Source organism: Equus przewalskii, chromosome 6 (genome assembly GCF_037783145.1).
Source record: "Equus przewalskii isolate Varuska chromosome 6, EquPr2, whole genome shotgun sequence".
NCBI classification, from domain to species: Eukaryota; Metazoa; Chordata; class Mammalia; order Perissodactyla; family Equidae; genus Equus; species Equus przewalskii.
The window spans coordinates 13,426,181-13,445,340 of record NC_091836.1 but is presented as its reverse complement, the minus strand read 5'-3'; the positions used below and the strand labels follow the sequence as shown (position 1 = coordinate 13,445,340).

General features: G+C 34.7%; 1 protein-coding gene across 4 annotated transcripts in view; it reads right to left on the bottom strand.

The window, feature by feature from the left end:
- DYNC2H1 (dynein cytoplasmic 2 heavy chain 1) overlaps positions 1-18,775 on the bottom strand; it is a 290,676-nt gene extending 271,901 nt beyond the window's left edge. For all 4 annotated transcript variants that reach the window (XM_070624815.1, XM_070624816.1, XM_070624817.1 and 1 more), the window contains exons 1-12: positions 18,246-18,775; positions 14,361-14,531; positions 13,804-13,939; positions 11,964-12,082; positions 10,810-10,954; positions 9,801-10,033; positions 7,671-7,805; positions 7,452-7,565; positions 7,222-7,333; positions 6,751-6,875; positions 5,209-5,384; positions 2,997-3,192 (exon numbers count right to left, since the gene is read on the bottom strand). In XM_070624815.1, the coding sequence (XP_070480916.1) occupies positions 2,997-3,192; positions 5,209-5,384; positions 6,751-6,875; positions 7,222-7,333; positions 7,452-7,565; positions 7,671-7,805; positions 9,801-10,033; positions 10,810-10,954; positions 11,964-12,082; positions 13,804-13,939; positions 14,361-14,531; positions 18,246-18,440 (1,857 nt within the window). In that variant the 5' untranslated portion in view covers positions 18,441-18,775. The remainder of the gene's footprint in view (positions 1-2,996; positions 3,193-5,208; positions 5,385-6,750; positions 6,876-7,221; positions 7,334-7,451; positions 7,566-7,670; positions 7,806-9,800; positions 10,034-10,809; positions 10,955-11,963; positions 12,083-13,803; positions 13,940-14,360; positions 14,532-18,245) is intronic.
- Between the last annotated feature and the right edge of the window lie 385 nt (positions 18,776-19,160).

Below are 19,160 nucleotides of genomic sequence, written 5' to 3'. Positions count from 1 at the left end.
TCTCTCACATCTTACATCAGTGAAGTCTATTGACTAAATTTTCACAATATATACTGAATCAACTACTTCAAACACCTCCATCAATCCCACCCCAACCCAAGCACCCTGATCTCTTGGCAAGACCAGTGCACCATCTCCTAACTAGTCTGTTTCCAATCATGGCCTCCTATTGTCTATTCACAGTATTCAGAGCAGCCAGAGTGGTCCTTCTTTAAACATACGTCATGTCATACCTTTAGCCTACTCAAAACCTTCCTATGACTTTCCAACACATTTGAGAATAAAATCCAAAATCCCAAAACTCTAACCTAAAAACCTTCCAATGATTTCCCAATACGCTTAAGAATGAAATCCAAATCTAAAACCCCTGCCTTTACCCCTGCATAAACATTTACATAAACCAGGCTTTAGGCCCCACAAACCCCTCCCTCATTGCCTTGTAGCCAAGTAGGCCTCCTTGCTGTTACTCTAACCTACTAAGTGAGTCTTCCCGCAGGAACTTTGTGTGTCATTCATTTCCTCTGCCTGCAATAGTCTTCCTCCAGATATTTGCAGGGTTCTCTTACTCACTTTGTCATGTCTCTTCTCAAATATCACATTTTCATCAACCCTTACCCTGACCACTCTGAATAAAATAGCAGTCTTTGACACAATCTTTTTACTACATTATATGCTTCCTCAAAGTACTTATCACTACCTAACATTATATTATCTATCTATGTGTTTGCTGTCTAGCTCCCATATCAGAATGATAGCTCTAAGAATAGTGTCTAGCAAATAGCAGGCACTCAATAAATGTTTGTTGAATTAATAATTAATCAAAAGATAGAGACACCTACAAGGTACAGTGGTGGACAAAGGAAGACATTGTCAACATTGTCAACATTGTCTGTTGGGGAAAAACAAGAGGTTCAGGGAAGATCAAGTGGATACTATGGAGTGAGCCTAAGGAGTTTAAGGAGACTGTCTTTTAACTTTTGGATCCCCAGCACCTCACAAAATTCTTGGCACAGAGTAGGTGCTTGAAAAACATTTCTTAATTTCATAGTCATCTTCTTTCCACTAGTATGCATAAAAACATACTTTATTTGGTGGAGGATACCCACTCCACTCATTCTGTACCACAACAGCATTCCCAGAAAAACCCCAATCAGGAAAACTAAAAGCAAAAAAAATACATATCATTATAGCAATTTGGCCATACTGCTATCCATCCAATATTCTCCTTCATACTCCCTGCTCTAGCTAAATATCTGCTCATAAGTAAAGGTATATATACACAGTTTTTCTTAATTGCTCTTCTAGGGGTAAATACAAATACTATGTGACCATTCATTCATCCTTTGAGCTCCAATTGTGCTAGACTAAATACTTTGGATACAAAATTGAGCAAGCCTTTCTGCTTTTGAAAATGTAGTCCCTCTCTCTGAAATGATCATCCACCTACCTCCTTGTGCTCTTGAGAGAACACATGTAGATTGTTCCTGACTCACATCAAACATCATGCCTCTGTAAAGAGTTATCCGACACTAACTCTACTCCTACCTAGGAAAATAGCTGAAAATTCCCACCTCTATGCTTTCACAGGGCTTTTGAACATCGATAACATAGTATACTCATAATATATTAAGTATTGTACCTACTTGTTCACATATCTGTCATCAATATATGAACTATAATGGAATAAATATGGCCTTGGAATCAGAGAGATTTGATATCAAATCTCAGCTTCATAACTTACTAGCTGTGTGGCACTGGGAAAACTCTGTTACAAATCTGATCCCCAATTAGATCAGTGAAAAATGGGGGATTAACTGAAATAACATAAATAAGGCATCTACCAGAAGGGCTGATATTTAATGAGAACTCAATGTTTAGCTTACTCTCTCCAACTAGACCAGTGGTTCTCAACCATGGCTGATTTGCACCCAAGGGAACATTTGGCAATGTCTGGAGATATTTTCGATTGTCAGGGCTAGGTAGGTGCTACTGGCGAGGGATGCTGCTAAATATCCTACATAAAAAAATTGGTCCAAAATGTCAAAAGTGCTGAGGCTGAGAAACCCTTTGCCAGAGTGATAGTAATATATTTATTTTTATATTCTCACCACACTATGCCTGGTAGTACAAGTGCTCGATGAATCTTTGCTGAACAAAAAGAATAAATGAAAGACCAAATACACAAGATACTGTTCCTGCCCTCTAAGATTTAATAATCAAGTGAGAGAAAACTGAAAGAAATCCAGAGTGATTTGCACACTACACACAGCATAAAGAACAATCAACTAAAGGAAGATACAACAAAGAAAGTGACTTCTGAGTTGGGAATTAAAGGATGACTTTGAGTTTTCCAATCTGAGGGAACAGATATCAGTGCATGGAGACATACTCAGAGAAGAGCCAAGTTTCATACTACTGAAGCATAGGGTGCAACATGAGGGGAAGAACGTAGGCAGCGAAGGCCACAAACAGTAAGGTTAGTTAGGGAGTGATTAAGAGGACCTTGTATACTGTGCTAAAGAGGTAGACAATGTGGTGATAATAGTTGGTTTTAAATGTAAACGATATGATGACAATGTGCTGAACACGTAGACCAAGGAAATGGCCAAAAACAGAGACCAGTCCATCAGCCTGGTAATTCTCTAAGAATATGTCCCTTGAAGGTAGGAGAGGACCCTTTAATTAGAAGGTCCTTTAAGACCATACAAGCAACATAAAAGAAAGACAAAAAAAAGAGAAAGAATAATATTCTACTTTTCCAAATGCCACTAGAATAAAAAAGTTATTACAATAATCCCTCAAATTAATAAATTTCTATATAGTTTACAAAGCAAATTTTGTAATGTAGTCATTTAGCAAACCATAATTTCACAGGACTTGATGGTGCTAGTCTATTAAGACGAAAAAATCAAAAGTAGAAAACAAAGCTTTAAAAATATTCTAATGTAATAAACACAGAATAGCCAGGTTTTCAAACATATAATATAATTTCATACTTGTTTAAGAATAATTGCTTGCTTGCAGAATTTCTGTGCAATGTTTGCAACTTGCTGTATTTTGGCAGGAATAACAAAGCCAAGGGCAGAAAGCTGACGAACTTCCCTCAGAAGAATCACCAACCGATCTGAATAATGCACTTTTAATGATCCATCATTAGGATCCAATTCCATAATTCGACCATTAGCCTCAATACTACAAAACAAAATGAATGGCTTTTAAGTTTCATGTTCTCACTCTTTTGACTGATGAAAAACACAATCATTTTTACAATTTTTCTGCAAATATAAAATTAAAGCAAAAACACTTTTTAACTATAGTTTTCAAGTTATCATTTTTTCATAGTATCTCACAATTCAGATCTTGATAACAAACTGCAATATCCAAAGTATACCATCACATTAATATTTCAACCAAGTAGTTTTTGAAGTCAGAAAAATCAATCTCTTCACCTTCAGCTAAGATTCAAAATTGACATCATATCAACCGTAAAGAGAAAAGGTTCTGATTCATTTGCTAAAAGGTATCTTAGAGTTTTTTTTTTAGTCAGCCTACATGGTTCTTTAATACTTTTATTAAAGTCTCAATGATAAAGAACATAAAAATGGTAGGAGAAGAGATAACCAAATGTTTAATTCCTCTACTCTTTGTTTCACTAAGACTATCCTTTCTTTGTGTTTCTTGTAAAGGCTACAACAGCAAATTTTACATTGGGGCACTCAAGTCAGCATGGATTGTGAAAATGCTGAGCTGAATTAAGCATAACAGTATTATATTTTTCATGACCTGTCTTTCAGAATCAGGTTTATATAATGCTCATTCTTTCAAATCACTTTCACAATTAAGAGAAACTGCAGATCTTAGAAACCAAGTTACTGAAAAGCAAAGAACAAATCTATTCAGTCTACTTAACACAAAATAAAGTATAATAAAAAGCAGACACTTTAAAATGGCTTAAAATAATGATTTAGCACAAAATTTTCCTCTATGAGCATGAAGTCTGTCAGAAAATTATAATGGTGACCCTTGTTCCGTTTATTCAAAACATCTTCAAAATTAGTTTCTACATTCCAGCTTATCTGAAATATGTTCCAAAACACACTGATTCTACAGGACACAATGGGTTTTAGCCCCCCCCCCCAAGAAAAAGGGGAAGTCAGGGGGTTTCATTGTCAAATGGGAAACACTGGGCTGAACAAAGTTACACAGGTTTCTTTACAGGAGCTCTCAGCCCTTCGGTACACTGTCAAATACAGTGACCGGAGCTACAGTGATAAAAGTGTGCAAAGTTTCCAAAGTTAGTTGACTAAAGAACCTGTTGTTTTTCTTTTGGAGCAGCTCTCACATTTTAGGTTCAAGGTAGAAAGGGAAAGAGTTAAATGCATAAAGTTATAATCATTATGCCCCAGCAACTTTTGGTTCTTCTATTCTTCCTCCACAGCCAAAATGAAAGATAAAAGGCAAAAAAATATTCATTCAGTTTAAGAAGCTACCACTTTGGGCTTAATTATCCTTCGTAGCAGTATAGGGAAAATAAACAGAATTTCATAATATGGGGAAAGTTACTTTTAAAAAGTAACAAGTTTCTAAAAATTAAAAAGTGAGAAGTTTCTAAAAATATAAACAATAACATGCTGCTAAAAGTTTATCTGAACGAAGAATAACGGTTTTTTTAGACTATCTACTTTAAATACCCATTAGAATAAGTGCGTTAACCAATTGAATTATGTTCAATACAGTTCAATAAATATCTACCAAACCCTTATTATGTTGGGCACCATGAAGAAATACTCTCCATCTCAAGGAGCTTAAAATTAATGAAATTTTACAGTTTACAACGTGTGTGTGTATGTGCATGAGTACTTGTACATAATATAACCATAAAAACGCAGAAAAATATATATGATTACTAATAACAAAAAACCATGGGAGAAGAAAAGCCTAATTCCAAAATGAGAATCTGCAGTTCTCGGGCATAGACATGAGAAGCAAGGGAAAGGCAGTCAAATAATTATATCATCAAAGATTCCAACCTTAATGACTTAAAAGTTGATAATCAAAAACTAACAACACAACAAAAAATTAAAAGAACAGCAGCAAGTTTGAAGAAAGGAGAAAGCAGAAATGACTAATTCCACTTGCCATTTGGATTAATAGCATAAGAAAAAAGACTCGTGTGTAGATTTCACTGTTTAGGATATTTATACATACCTCAAGCCAGATCTGGAATCAGATAAACCAGATTGAATATCCCTGGACCAATCATCAAATTGTTCTTGTTCATATATTTTAAACTGGTCTAAGAGATCTTCAGCACTTCGATAGAAAGATCGAAATCCTGACAAGTCAGATAAAAGAGCCTCTGCAATTTTGATAGTATCATCCACCTTAAAAAGCCAAATTATAAGAATATTTATTATTTAAATTCTAACAAATTTAGCATAAAATGAGCCCCCTTCTCTGGTCTGTGACTCAGAAATTATTTTCCCATTCATCTAAACAGTAAAATAAAAGAACTGTCAGTGAATACAAGAACATCAATCCCTACTTTGCTTCTGAATTATACAACCTCAGAATAGCAAAACACAGAGGATAACACATACAAAGCATAATCTAAAGGGTAAGATAAAGGAAATTCAGATGAAACTCCAAGAATTCAGCAATACAGTCACGCATCACCTAAAGACAGGGATACATTCTGAGAAATGCGTCATTAGGCAATTTTGTCATCGTGCAAACATCATAGAGTGTACTTACACAAACCTAGAAGGTATAGCCTACTACATACCTAGCCTATATGGTACTAATCTTATAGGACCAACAGGGTTATGCAGTCTGTTGCTGACCAAAACATCATTATGTGGTGCATGACTGTAATCCTAAATATGTTAAGCAATAATCTGAGCCCTTTGCTAAATGTTCTGCTTAATAGCTCAAACAATAATTAGGTCAATTTGAGTGGCAATTAAAGGAGAGAAATGCCTTTCCTCCACAAATGGACAAAGAACACTGTAGGACGATGGAAAGTTAACTGACAAAATTAGGCAGAATAGTCCAGAAAATAAAACATCAAAAATACAAACTTGAATAAGTAGAATTCTCAAATATACTAGCCTTTATAATACTCTATGTTCACTTGCTCTTAATCACAGATTATAACCAATTAACATTTATTATAGGAGTTGAGTACAACACATTGTACCATATATTAATTATTAAGTACATAAGATTCTCAGATCAATTTTGATAATATTAAAATAATAGTCCTTTGAATCTATAAATTGCTGCCACTACCTTAGGCAATGCCATAATTACCTTTCACTTTTTCCTTAACTTCCATCCAACCTAGAATGATTTACTCACATAAACATACTTGCAGATAGACTTTGCAACTACCAGGATTTTGCAATGATACATTTCAAAGAATTAAAAATGATATATTTTCAAAGAATTTTTTTTAATGCAGTGTAAAGGATGCTTTCATCTTGAATATTTTTTTTAAGAAGGCACTTACTTGGAACAACTGCAATTGGAAGGATAAATGATTTGATAATTACCTCAAAAACCCATTAGAGTTATTAGAACCTCCTCTGCACCCTTTTTCAGAATTCTACATTTCACATGAAAATGAGATAGATACGCCAAGGAAAACAGAATGTTTTCTAATTTTTTTACTAGAGTTCTATAGCATCTTCTACATTAATTTAGCACATTTTACAATTAGTATTTTTCAATTTTTATTGAAACTAATACCTTCAGTTCCAACTGGCGAACCCAAACTATATTATTGACAACTTCTGAAAGGTTTTTGCCAGCAAGTGGTCCAGATGCATCACCAGGAATTCCTCGGCATCGAGTCTCAAAATCTAATCGAACATCTAAATTTAATATAAAATTTAAATCAAATAAATGATTACATACATTCAGCAAAGATTTCCTAAATACCTTCTATGTACCAAGCACTTTTCAAAAGTTGTGGACAGAAAAATAATAAGAGTTGGTCCCTTACCCTCAGGGACCTTACCACGTATCAAGTGAGACAAAGAAAGAAAATAACCAGTTAACTCAAAAAGTCTGTAATGTAGAACAGAAATAGTAAATTAATCTTCAGCATATAGATGTCATAAAATGTAGTCTTAATCCTAAATGGTATGCAACAAAGAAAAAGGTAACCTACAAAAATATTTTCTCAAGCAAATAATATAATCTCTGTCAAACTTTTACCTTTAACTGAGTCCACAAGTCTTGCCAGTAAAGTTTCTCTTTCTAACATCAATTCTTTGCTTATAGTTGGACGCTTCACCAATTCTTTATATTTCAGAAATGCTTGAAGAAGCTAAAATAAAATAAAATAGGTATATGTTCATCCCAAGTGGATTGATTTGGTAAATACATATATAACTCCTAAAATAGCTTAAAGGAAATATTAAAAGTGAAATATTTCAATATTTTACCTGCTGTGGACTATCCTGAATTTCTGATATATAATTTTTCAATTTTCCTGCAATTTTTTGTTCCGCAGGTGCAATAATTTTTTCATATTGAGACACTGCAGCTTTCCATAAGGGCTAAACAAATTAACAATATCATTAGACTTTAATATTTTAAAAATCTGCTTTGAAAAAGAACAATACAGACAGGAAATTATATAGATAAACACATATATATTCAACCTCAGTATATGGATTATATTGCACAGGATTCAGGCCAGTAAAAGGTTCAAATACTCGAGCCAGACATATGATTTTCTCTTCACTGGCAGGTAAAAAATAGAGAAGCTTCTCATGAATTGTTCTAACAGCCAAGACCTAAAACATAAAATATTAAAATAAATTTATTTAAATCTGCACAAATAGTTCTAAAATTTAAAGATATTGGGCAAGAATTTCTTTAAACTAGGTTCTCTGAAATGAACAATAAAAGTGAAAATGTAATCTTGAGATAATTAAAGTGATGCTCAAAGACATAACTATATCATCCCACTACTGTCAGTCAGTGTACTCAAATTTAGTGAAAATATATAAAATCTAAATATTTTTAAACTATGTTTAAAGCTCATTTAAGTAAAATTTTAGAATCTCTCCTTAATAAAGTAAAAACTTGATTTTCATTATTCTGTATTAAATTGCACTTCTAATAATGAAATGATTCATTAACAACTCTATTATGTATAATTTACAAACAGCTGGAAAACAAATTGTGGTATTTTCTATTTAAAACCCATTGGTTCATAATGATACTACTAAAAACCATTTCATTGATCATCTAAGGAACTTACTGTGACAATAACTTATTGTTCATTGTTCTAAAAAGTGATAGATAAAAGGAAAGAAGTAATTGTCCATAATGCTTTTCCTGTACAAAATGTATTTCAGGGTAACTAAAGAATTAATGAGGAAAATTTCTTCCATCATCACTAATAAATGCAGGATAAAACAACATAATTAGAAAATAACCATTTTGCAACTCCTCATGATTATTAATGACTGCTAAAATCATTAAGAAAAAGTTGATGGGGGGCCAGCCCCGGGCCAAGTGGTTAAGTTGGCGCGCTCCGCTTCTGCAGCCCAGGGTTTCGCCAGTTCAGATCCTGGGCGCGGACACGGCACCATTCATCAAGCCATGCTGAGGCAGCGTTCCCCATCCCGCAACTAGAAGGACCCACAACTAAAAATACACAACTATGTACCAGGGGGCTTTGGGGAGAAAAAGGAAAAATAAAATCTTTAAAAAAAATTTTTTTTTAAATAAATAAATAAAAAAGAAAAAGTTGACGGAGAACATTATAACAGATGAATCAGGCCAATTATACCTGAACCCACTGATCAACCTTAACTCACTAAAAGTGGGAAAACCAGACACTATATGCCTCCTGGTCTAACATATAAGAACTATACAGCACTGCCTATGAAGTAACCTGATTCAAGTTAACTGCAAAAAAAATTTCTAAGACAGAAAAATTGAACATTGGCTAGATTAAAATGATTAAGAAATTATTGTCATTTTGTTGGGTGTGATAGTGGTATTGTGGTTATGTTTTAAAGGTGAAAGTACATGATTTCTTAGGTGGGTTTTAAAAATACTCCAGCAAAAAAAGGAAGGGAGGTGAGACAAAGATGGAACAAGAACTGAATAATGTCAGAGGCTGCTGAAATTGGGTGACAGATAGAATGGCATTCATTATATTATTTTACTTTTGTCTATGTTTGAAATTTTTTATAATGAGAAAATTTTTCAAATAAAATTTGTTTAAAAACAAAACAAAACAAATCTCCAAAGAGCTATGATTCCCCAAAGCATAAAGGGAAAAAGTCAGTTTTACAATCTTCACATATTCTCATTTTGCCTGTCCCTTCAAGCTAAATATATAAGTTCTATACGGAAACTCATAAGTTATTTGAATATTTCCACCAAGTATTCCCTAAACAGCTGTCCCTACTTAAAAACAATTTCAACAGCAAAGAGAATGTCTGAGAGCCTCCATACATGCACAAGTGGGTTGATTATCTTTTTTACAACAAAGAAGAACAAAATTGAAATTCACAACTTACAAGTTGAACAGTTACACACTAAAGAAAAAGAAAGGAGGTGAAAACAGCACTTAGTTAGTGCCCAGTGGGCACCTGGCCCTGTACCAGATGACTGCCATCAATTATCTCACATGAACTTTAACTCTTATTCTCTCCCAAAAGTATAAATAATTTCTATCAGATACATAGTACTTAATAGTTTTAAAATACATTCACAAACAAACAAGGATCTACTTTACACTCAAAGACAAAGATCAAATAATCAAGCGATACCTCTTCAAGGCGTTTGCCAAGTTTGTCAAGTGTTTCAGGAAAATATTTTTCATTTTTCCATGGATGAGGAACATAGCGCTGCCACACCTGACCTGTTAGATGATCACAGGCGGTCACCCACTGTTCACAAATTGAAATACCAGCTTTCAGATTTTCTTTCACAAGATAATAAGGATCTTCCCATAGGTTCAAAGTTCCCAACTTTTTCTGAACAAATCTTCCAAATGAACCACCTAATAAAACATAAAGCAAACTTTTGAATGGAAATATCTTTTTTACAGAAAATTTCTAGAATACACGCCTGTGACAAAATAATAGACAAATTAGCAAACTAAGGATTTATGAAACACCACATGCACACCCTTAGACCAGCACTGTCAATAACAAATATTTTTCAAAAACACATATGCACACACACATTTGTTTGTATTTTTGCATCTTTCAATATATCATGTACATCTTTCAAGTGTAGAAATATACACATAGACTTTTTTAAAGGCTGCAGAGCCTACAGTACAGATGTAGCATTATGTAACCAATTCTCAATTGCTATTTGTTTCTACTCTTACATTACAAACAATGCTGCAGTAAATATCTTGCATATATATACTTTCATGTACTTGTCTAATATTTCCCAAGGATAATAATAAGCAGGGTATTTTCTGGGTCATAAAGTACATGCACTTTTAATATTGACAAATAAGTCATTATACGTAAAAAAACTTTTCAGTTCACTACAAAATAAAGTCTAAACACATACATGCATAGGGACTAAAAATCTATGGAAATTTAGCTGTATTAATGGTCAAAGAATTGGACATTCATGATTTAAAATAACCAACTCCAGACAAGTATCTATTTAAATAATCGTATATGATCTGCTTTAAGAGTTACTTTAAGCACCAACTATTACATTAAGGAGCATTTTAAATAAGGACTTAAAGGAAAAAACAGAAAACAAAGTAACATAGGCTTCCAAAATTTCACAAGTTTATTTCTTTACTAGTACCTATGATATCTAAGAGATGTAACATCCGTGACTCAGGATAATGATCGTACTCTGTTTGTCTCCACACATCATCTACAACATCCCGAGTAGTCTCCACCAAGTCAACCACTTCCAATAAGGATAGACCGTCCAAGTTATAAAACTCCTAAAACCAAAATGCATTCATTTTTAAAACTAATCATATTGTACCTTGAGCAATATAGTCAAAACGTTCTCACATTTTTTCAACTGCTACAACTCTAATATTTGCCATATTTTCTCCTCCTTCTTCTACCAGATGATATATTACTTCTTTATGCAAATACTTCCATAAGTTCCTTCATAAACATAAATTTCATGAAAGCCAAAAGAAAACATAAGAATTGCAAAAAGTCTACTCATTTAGTTCTAGCTTGGCCTAATTTTCTTTAAATTTGGATTTATTTCTTTTATTTACCCAATAAAGGTGGCCTTAATGTCATATATACACCATCCATTGTAGTTTACATATCTTTATTCACTCATAAACTGTGTTGCATAATGTAACCAATAATACAATCATAGTATAAGGTATATTATTCTACATTTCATCATTGTTACAAAAAAAGTTTAAAACCATTTCAAACACTTCCTTAAAATGATACTATTGAAATAATATTGGGAACAAAGAGAAAATTACTATATATTTATTTTGAAAAGAACAGACTTTTTTGCAACCATACTTTAAATGGTCACTTATTTAACCTCTCTATAGATACATCAAGAAATAATCAATCAAATAAATATAAAACTAAGACTTTTTATATTTCAGATTACTTCAAAATGCTAATTTGAATAAAGTGAACATTCTTTCAAAAGAAAATATTACCTCTATGTGGATAAACCTCTGTTAGTGTATTAGGTTTTTGTTTTTCCCTATCTACCTGAAGAAAAATAATTATGTTTGTCAGAAAAATATTTACTAGAGATTAGAATTTCACCTTTTTAAAAGTTTGGATATCTAAATTGTACTCATGTTAAACACACATCTTAAGTAAACCCTGCTACATATGAAGGATATATTTTGTTCACAACTATCAAGTCATGATTTTAAAACAGAGGTAAATCCAGTGAAAACTGAATTCTAAAGTACTTTTATCAAAAGCCTGATATATAACTATGTATGAATCACATACTCTTGCAATTGTTTCAAATAATTCTTTAAAATAACTGGCTCTTTCTCTACTGATCTGTTTATTTCCACGATGAGCTTGCTCTATCCAAAACTGGAACTCATCATTTGGTGTAAGAATACCTGAAAAAGTGAAAAGGAAATATTACTTGAAAATGAAAAGCCAGAAAGTTATCTGGGTCACTCACTGATATATTTCCTATATTCTTCAGGATGCACAGAAAATAAGTTTGATAATTTCTATCAACAGAAAGTTCTTAAATCCACCAGAAAAAATAACAGCACCAAATTTTTTTTTTTTTTAATGATTGGCACCTGAGCTAACAGCTGTTGCCAATCTTTTCTTTTTTTCTGCTTTATCTCCCCAAATTCCCCTGGTACATAGTTGTATATCTTAGTTGCAGGTCTTTCTAGTTGTGGAACAGCACCACATTTATTCTTCACATCAGTTTGTTGCCTAGTGTGATTCCTATATGCCTTTACAAACCACCCATATCTAGACCGTCAGTCTGCATTTCATATCTATGAGTTTGCTTCTCCAACACAAGGTTTCACTAAATCTAATTCCAATACCATTCATGCTATTGAATAGCATCCCAAGTGGAAATGATTATAATTTAATCAATAAATGTCGGCAATTTAATTTCAAAATATAAGCAAATTAAAATAGTTTTACTTTTAAATTTGCCAATGAACTGGACAATCTCTAAGTGCCTAATCACATACTGGAAATAAATGCACTATTCCTTCTGGGTCTGCCCACAGACCCAGAATCCCATTTGAATCCCATTCAAACACATCTAATTTACTATTCAAGCAAAATATAAAACTATAGCCAATATTTTAAAATAATGACTTGTATATGTCATGCATTTCATATTAACTGTTCATATGAAAAATAATTTATCTATAGCCACAATGAAATTATAATTAGCTTCAGAGAAGATACATTTTAAAAATAAAAGTCAATGGCCTATCATCTTTGCAAAGTATACAATTAGGGTAAATCTCATTATTCATGGATTCTGGATTTACAAATTCACCTACTTGCTAACATTTATTTGTAACCTAAAATCATACTCAGTGTTTTTATGGTCATTCTCAGACATGTGCAGGGCAGTGAAAAATTTGAGTCTACCTACACACTCACTTCCAGATGAGGCTGAACAAAGTGACACTGCCTTCTTGTTTCCTATCTCCCAGTGTAAACAAATGTCCTTTTACTAGTCTATTTAGTGCCACATTCTTTGCATTTTGGGGCTTTTTGTTGGTGATTTCACTGTTTAAAATGGCCCTCAAGCACAGTACTGAAGTGCTGTCAGTGTTCCTAAGCACAAGAACATCATGACGTGCCTTAGAGAGAAAATACTTGTGTTAGATAAGCTTCATTCAGGCATGAGTTACAGTGCTGCTGGCCATGAGGTCAATGTTAATTAATCAAGATATATTAAAGTGTTTTTAAACATAAACACACATAAAACAAGGTTATGTGTTGAGCAGTTAATGAAAATGTGATGACCAGAGGCTCACAGGAACCTAACTCTGTATTTCCCCTAGGAGCAATGGTTCAGTACGTGCTAATTCAGTGTTCACGATGACTTTATAGAACACAATTACTACAAATAACGAGAATGAACTACAGATTCTAGTTCCATGAATTGCACATTGTTAAAGATTACATTTCGCTCTTCTCCAAATCCACGTAAATCTGTTCATTTAAAAGAAGCCCAGGCTCAGACAAGACTTAAAATGTGGAAAGAAATCTGTGAAGAAATACACTAATTTACTAATGTAATAATAAGACAATCATTTTGACTTTCTTTGAATAAGCTATGGTTCTATACCTCGTGTGTCATCTTCCTTAAACTTCAGTTTTGCTAAGTTAGTGTCTGATCTTCGTAGAACTATACCCAACCCAGCTTCTAGTTCACTCAAAAGATTTTGAAGTTTGGGATCAAAGTTTCTGCTCCATTCCTGATCCTAAATAAAAACAGACAAGAGCAAACATTGATCAAAAGCTTGCCAATCAAACTGGCTTCCTAAAACACCGTCATAAGACCTAAGTCCAAATAAACCTGTTCCACTCAAAGCCTGACACTATTTCTATCTCATAAGGGAGAAAAAAAAGTCCTTTCGACAGTAAAAACTTATAAAGATCACTTGCAGTGTAAGAGCTTATGTGAATTGCATTTTATATCTTTCTCCAATTCCCCTATTTGTCAACAAAGCTTACTTTAAAATTTAAAAAAATTAAAAAGAAATTATATTTTAATTAAAAACTAAAATACTAATGATACTAACAGTAAATAATAAATATTTATGTTTGTGTTTATGTAAACATTTATCAAAATACCTAGATTTAAAAAAAACAATGACCATACAGCTACTTTAATTTACTCACCTTTAACAACATTGGTGCAAATATTTGCCGTACTGCTTGGTAAAGGGAATTTATAGGTGATTCTAACATAGATGAAACAAGAATGTTATTATGTAGATTCTGATCAGTAATTACTTCAGGTCGTAGCTTGAAAAACACCAGCACTTTATCTTTTGTGTCAGCAAAATCAATCTAAAGTAATAAACAAATAATTTTTAATGTTATCTTCATAAAAGTTAATATTTGAAAGAAACGTTTCCCTAAAATGTTGTATCTCTATAATTTTATCCCTTGGAAAAATAATTACTTTAAAAATAATTATAGTATATTACAACCAATCAAAGAATAATTCAGTTTTAAAATGTATCCCCACTTATACGTGATTGTATTATAAAGCTACTTCGGTAAGTGAGTTACAAACAGAAAGCACTATACAAATATTGTTGACATACACGGCTAACTACTCCACTCCAGCCAGATTCAGTAATATCACAGATCAAAGCTGTGTGCCCCAGGTAGTACACACTAATAAGTACTATACTTCTCCACTCTACTCCAGAAAGTCTATAACAAGGATGTTAATTACCCGAAACTAGCATTTTAAAGTACTCTTTTTAAGTTGAATGTAAGCTCAGAAATACCAAAACGAACTTACGTTGTCTATCTCCTAAAATCATCTTTACCTGAACCAGAAATTTTTCCTTACAATATTTCAGCATCAAACTTTATTAAACTGTTGTATAACTAGATAAAACTGGAACTGGACGAGCTAAATTGGAATTCACTAAAGCAACCATGTTCAGAATAGGTCAGCTCCTAGGAATTAGTTCATTAGCCGAAAAGCATGGTGCCCAAAGCAAGTTTTTGCATTATATACACACTTTCACAGTTGTTATCATTTCTTTTTCCAGGAAAAGAAGTCTATGCATTAAAAAAAACTTCAAACAAGTTTACTACTGCACATGAAAAACACCTTATAGATGAGTGAGCTTTCATGCTATTTTTCTTTTGTCCTAATCACTGTAATTTTTTTAGCCACTAGGAAGGAACTGGCATTTACTTGGGGTGTTGCTGCATTTCTCAAACTTTCATTTCCACACATTAGAATTCTATTGCTATTATGATCATTTTATTCCAATTACAAGCAAGTGAGAATAACAAGCTGAAGATATGTAGACTTGAAAAATTCACTCTTTAGTAATTAAATGGTACATACTCATACTTTCCTCCTCCCACCTATCTGATAAAGAAAATATGCATTTTATTACCATACTTTGAAAACAGCAGCTATAGCCATTGGCCGAAGCTCCCTAGGGCATCAGTCAGGACAGAGTTTTGTCCTAGCAGAGTCAGAGTTGAAGCAAAGGATCAGTGGCTACAGCTGCTCCTCAATCCCCGAGGAAAGGAAAATTGAGAATCAGGACTCCTAGCCATCTCTCCTCCCAGTTTCTCTATCATTGGTAACCATTATTTCCTCTTAACAAACTATAATTTGGCAACTATTAATTCAAGGTGTAAAGTTGTTCTTCCATACTCATGCATTTATATATTGCCTATGGCTACTTTCACTCTACAATGACAGAGCTGAAGTTGCAACAGAGAGCCTTACAGCCTACAAAGCCTAAAATATTTATTATCTGGCCTATTACAGAAATTTAGCCAACCTCTATTCTAAATCATAAACCAGATCACATCTCTCTCTTGCTTAAGATTACCAGTGACTTCCTATTTCAACCTAAATGGTGTACAAGATCCTAAACGATCAGCCCACACCAAATCTTCCACACGCTCCAGTCATCCATTAAACTTCAGCAATCACTCTGGATTTTTTTCCCTATCCCTTGAAACCAAGGTGAGACCCAGCTCAGGGCCTTGGTACTTATTTCTTTTGCTCAGAACACTCTTCCTCTAAATCTTACATCTGCCTACAATTTATCATTCAAATCTCACTTTAAAGGTCATTGATCCAGACAACTACTACCTTCTACACTATTTTACTGCAGTTCTCCACCCCACTCCCATCATTACTTTAACGTTACTCTACTTTCATCGTGACAGCACTTATCAATAGCCAAAAGTATGTTACATTATATATCTGTGTGCATGTATTTAGCCTATCTTTATCCGCTCGAATGTTACTCCCTGAAGCCAAACTCCAGCGTGTTCATGGCTGTATCCCAGCACCTAGGACAGTGCCAGATCCCTAGAAGGTACTCAATAAACATGTGTTAACTTATTAAATCATGCTGACTCTCAGACATCTACAGAATAACTTAAGACGTAAGAAAACATTTTCAAATATAACTAAAAACCTGTAGCATGGTGTATGACTAAAAACAAAATACAGCGTTAGGTTCTACTAGTAATAGCATTAACTTAAAAAAGTTATAGCTTCAATTCGCAGTAACTAATCCAAGATACATTTTCACAAATCCAAACCTCTCCTTATCTTGTTCTCCCATTACACTCGAATCTTTCAGTGGCATTTACAACATTGTGCCCCAATTTTATACTTTGTTGAGTATATGTCATCCTGGACCACTCTAGAGTGAGGTTCTGGAAGGGAGAAGCACGGGGTCCTATTCTGAATTATCCCACCTATTAGAGAAGTGGAGTAGTTAACACTTAGGATGTAACCTTTGTGCATTACTTTCCTCAGCTATAAAATGGAAATAAAAATAGTACCCATCTTTTACTATTGTGAACATTAAATGAGCCAATACACATAACGTGCTTAGAACAGTGCCTGACAGAATGTAAAGAGAAATATAAACGTTAGCTGTGATCTTCCATCCTTATTATCATCGTAAACCCACCAAGCCTAGTAAAGTGTTTTGCATATATTGAGTTCAAAGCAAGAGTTTATTGGGGGCCAGCCAGTGGCACAGCAGTTAAGTGTGGACATTCTGCTTCTGTGGCCCGGGGTTCGCAGGTTTGCATCCCAGGTGTGGACACGGCACCACTCATCAAGCCATGCTGTGGCAGGTGTCCCACATAGGAAGTGGAGGAAGATGGGCATGGATGTTAGCTCAGGGCCAGTCTTCCTCAGCAAAAAGAGGAGGATTGGCAGATGTTAGCTCAGGACTAATCTTCCTCAAAAAAAAAAAAAATGTTTATTGAATAGGACTGAATTAAATCCAGGACAAAGGATTCATAGCAAATGGGGTGAATGATTCAACCATCCTATAAAAATGCACCCAATACTTGCTGTGTGTCAAATACTATATTACACCTAGGGATATGGGTGAACACAAAAGGAAGAGGTCTAAAATGTCTATGATTTGTTAACTTTCATCCATTTACGGGGCCCCTTTAATGTGTGAGGCAATTTTTTACTCTGAGGTTTATATATATGTAAGTCCTGATTGCAAATGCAATCATCTCTTAAGCAATTCGGCCAGTCAAGGCAGCAGTGCAATAAATAAATCAATACATTACACGTTGTACATCAAAAAAGAATTTAAACTTTGTATCATATCATTTAGTAAAAGATTTGAATTCCAAACTAATCTTTTCCCGGAGCAACTTTAAACTCAGTGCAGTGCTAGCCCAAAAAAAGATACACTAGAATTTGCCCCAAAGAACTTTAAAAAGGAGGAAAAACAATTTAATAATTAAAGTAAATGTTTTCTTTTTAGATATAATCCATCTGTAATCTTTAAAAAAAAAACTAGAAAATAATATAATTGTTCTGTTCAGCTGTGTGGACAGGGCATCTCCTTGGGTCAGATGGGGGACGCAAGCTTGGAAACTACACGCAGAAGCTCGAGGCCAACGCAGCCAAGGCAGAGACAGCCTTAGGGTCTTGAAGAGGATCCCGCGAGAAGGCTGAAGAAGAACCCAACATCTCTCTGGCTGAGCCTGCGACGTTAAGAGAGATCAGGGCAGGGGTGCAGGGAACCATACCGTGTTGGAAAAGGAGATTCCGGCGTCGGATCGCTGTACCCTAAGGAGCATCTGGTTCCCGTCATCCAAGAAGTTGTTGATTTCAGGACCGTTGTAGAGCAGTGGCTGGTCCCAGGGTTCCGACACCAGTCCAAAATAATTCTGGGTAGTAGTGAAGATGAAAATCTTCCGAACGTCCCCAGTTCCGCCCGCCATGATTTCGGAGAAGGGAAAAGGGGAGGGAGGGCGGAAAACTGGGAACGAAGAAGAAACCAATCGGGAAGGAAATGCAGGGAAGAGCAGAGCTGTGCTCAAACCCGGAGCCTGCCAGCCTGCCCGCAGCGCTTCGCGGTTGCCAGGACCGGTCGCTATGGCGACGGAGCATTGCGGCGGCGCCGTCGCCGGCGCGCAGGCGACGTTACCATCTCGGGCACGCGCACGCAAAGCTCTCGGAGACGATCGACCACCTCGGAGCTCCTTAGCTGCTCGCCGCGGTCATCGATTGTAAGGAATTCGGGCAAGTTTGTGTCAGGTCGCAGAACCTGCCTTTTATTCTCTATACTGATTTGTTATAACACGTAATTAGAAGAGATAGAGCTAGTCTTCAAATGCCGCAGCGTGGCCTGGATTTGGGAGAGCTGGGCTCTAGTGCTCCCTCTCCTCCTGCCCCCGTTAGCAAACCACTGTGTTAGCGTCAGGTTCCACACCTGTAAAATGGGGAAATACTATCTAGGTTGTAATAAGTATTTTAAGAGATCACTATTTAAAATTCGTTTTTTGAAGAGCTGATAAAGAATAGGAGTTCGATACAATGTTAATTTACTTCCTTGATCTTCCTCCACTCCTTTCTACTTTGGTTTATTTCCCACCATTATTTTTATTTTGTTATTGTATTATTAGTTTCAGAAAAATTTAACCACCAATTTTTCATCACAG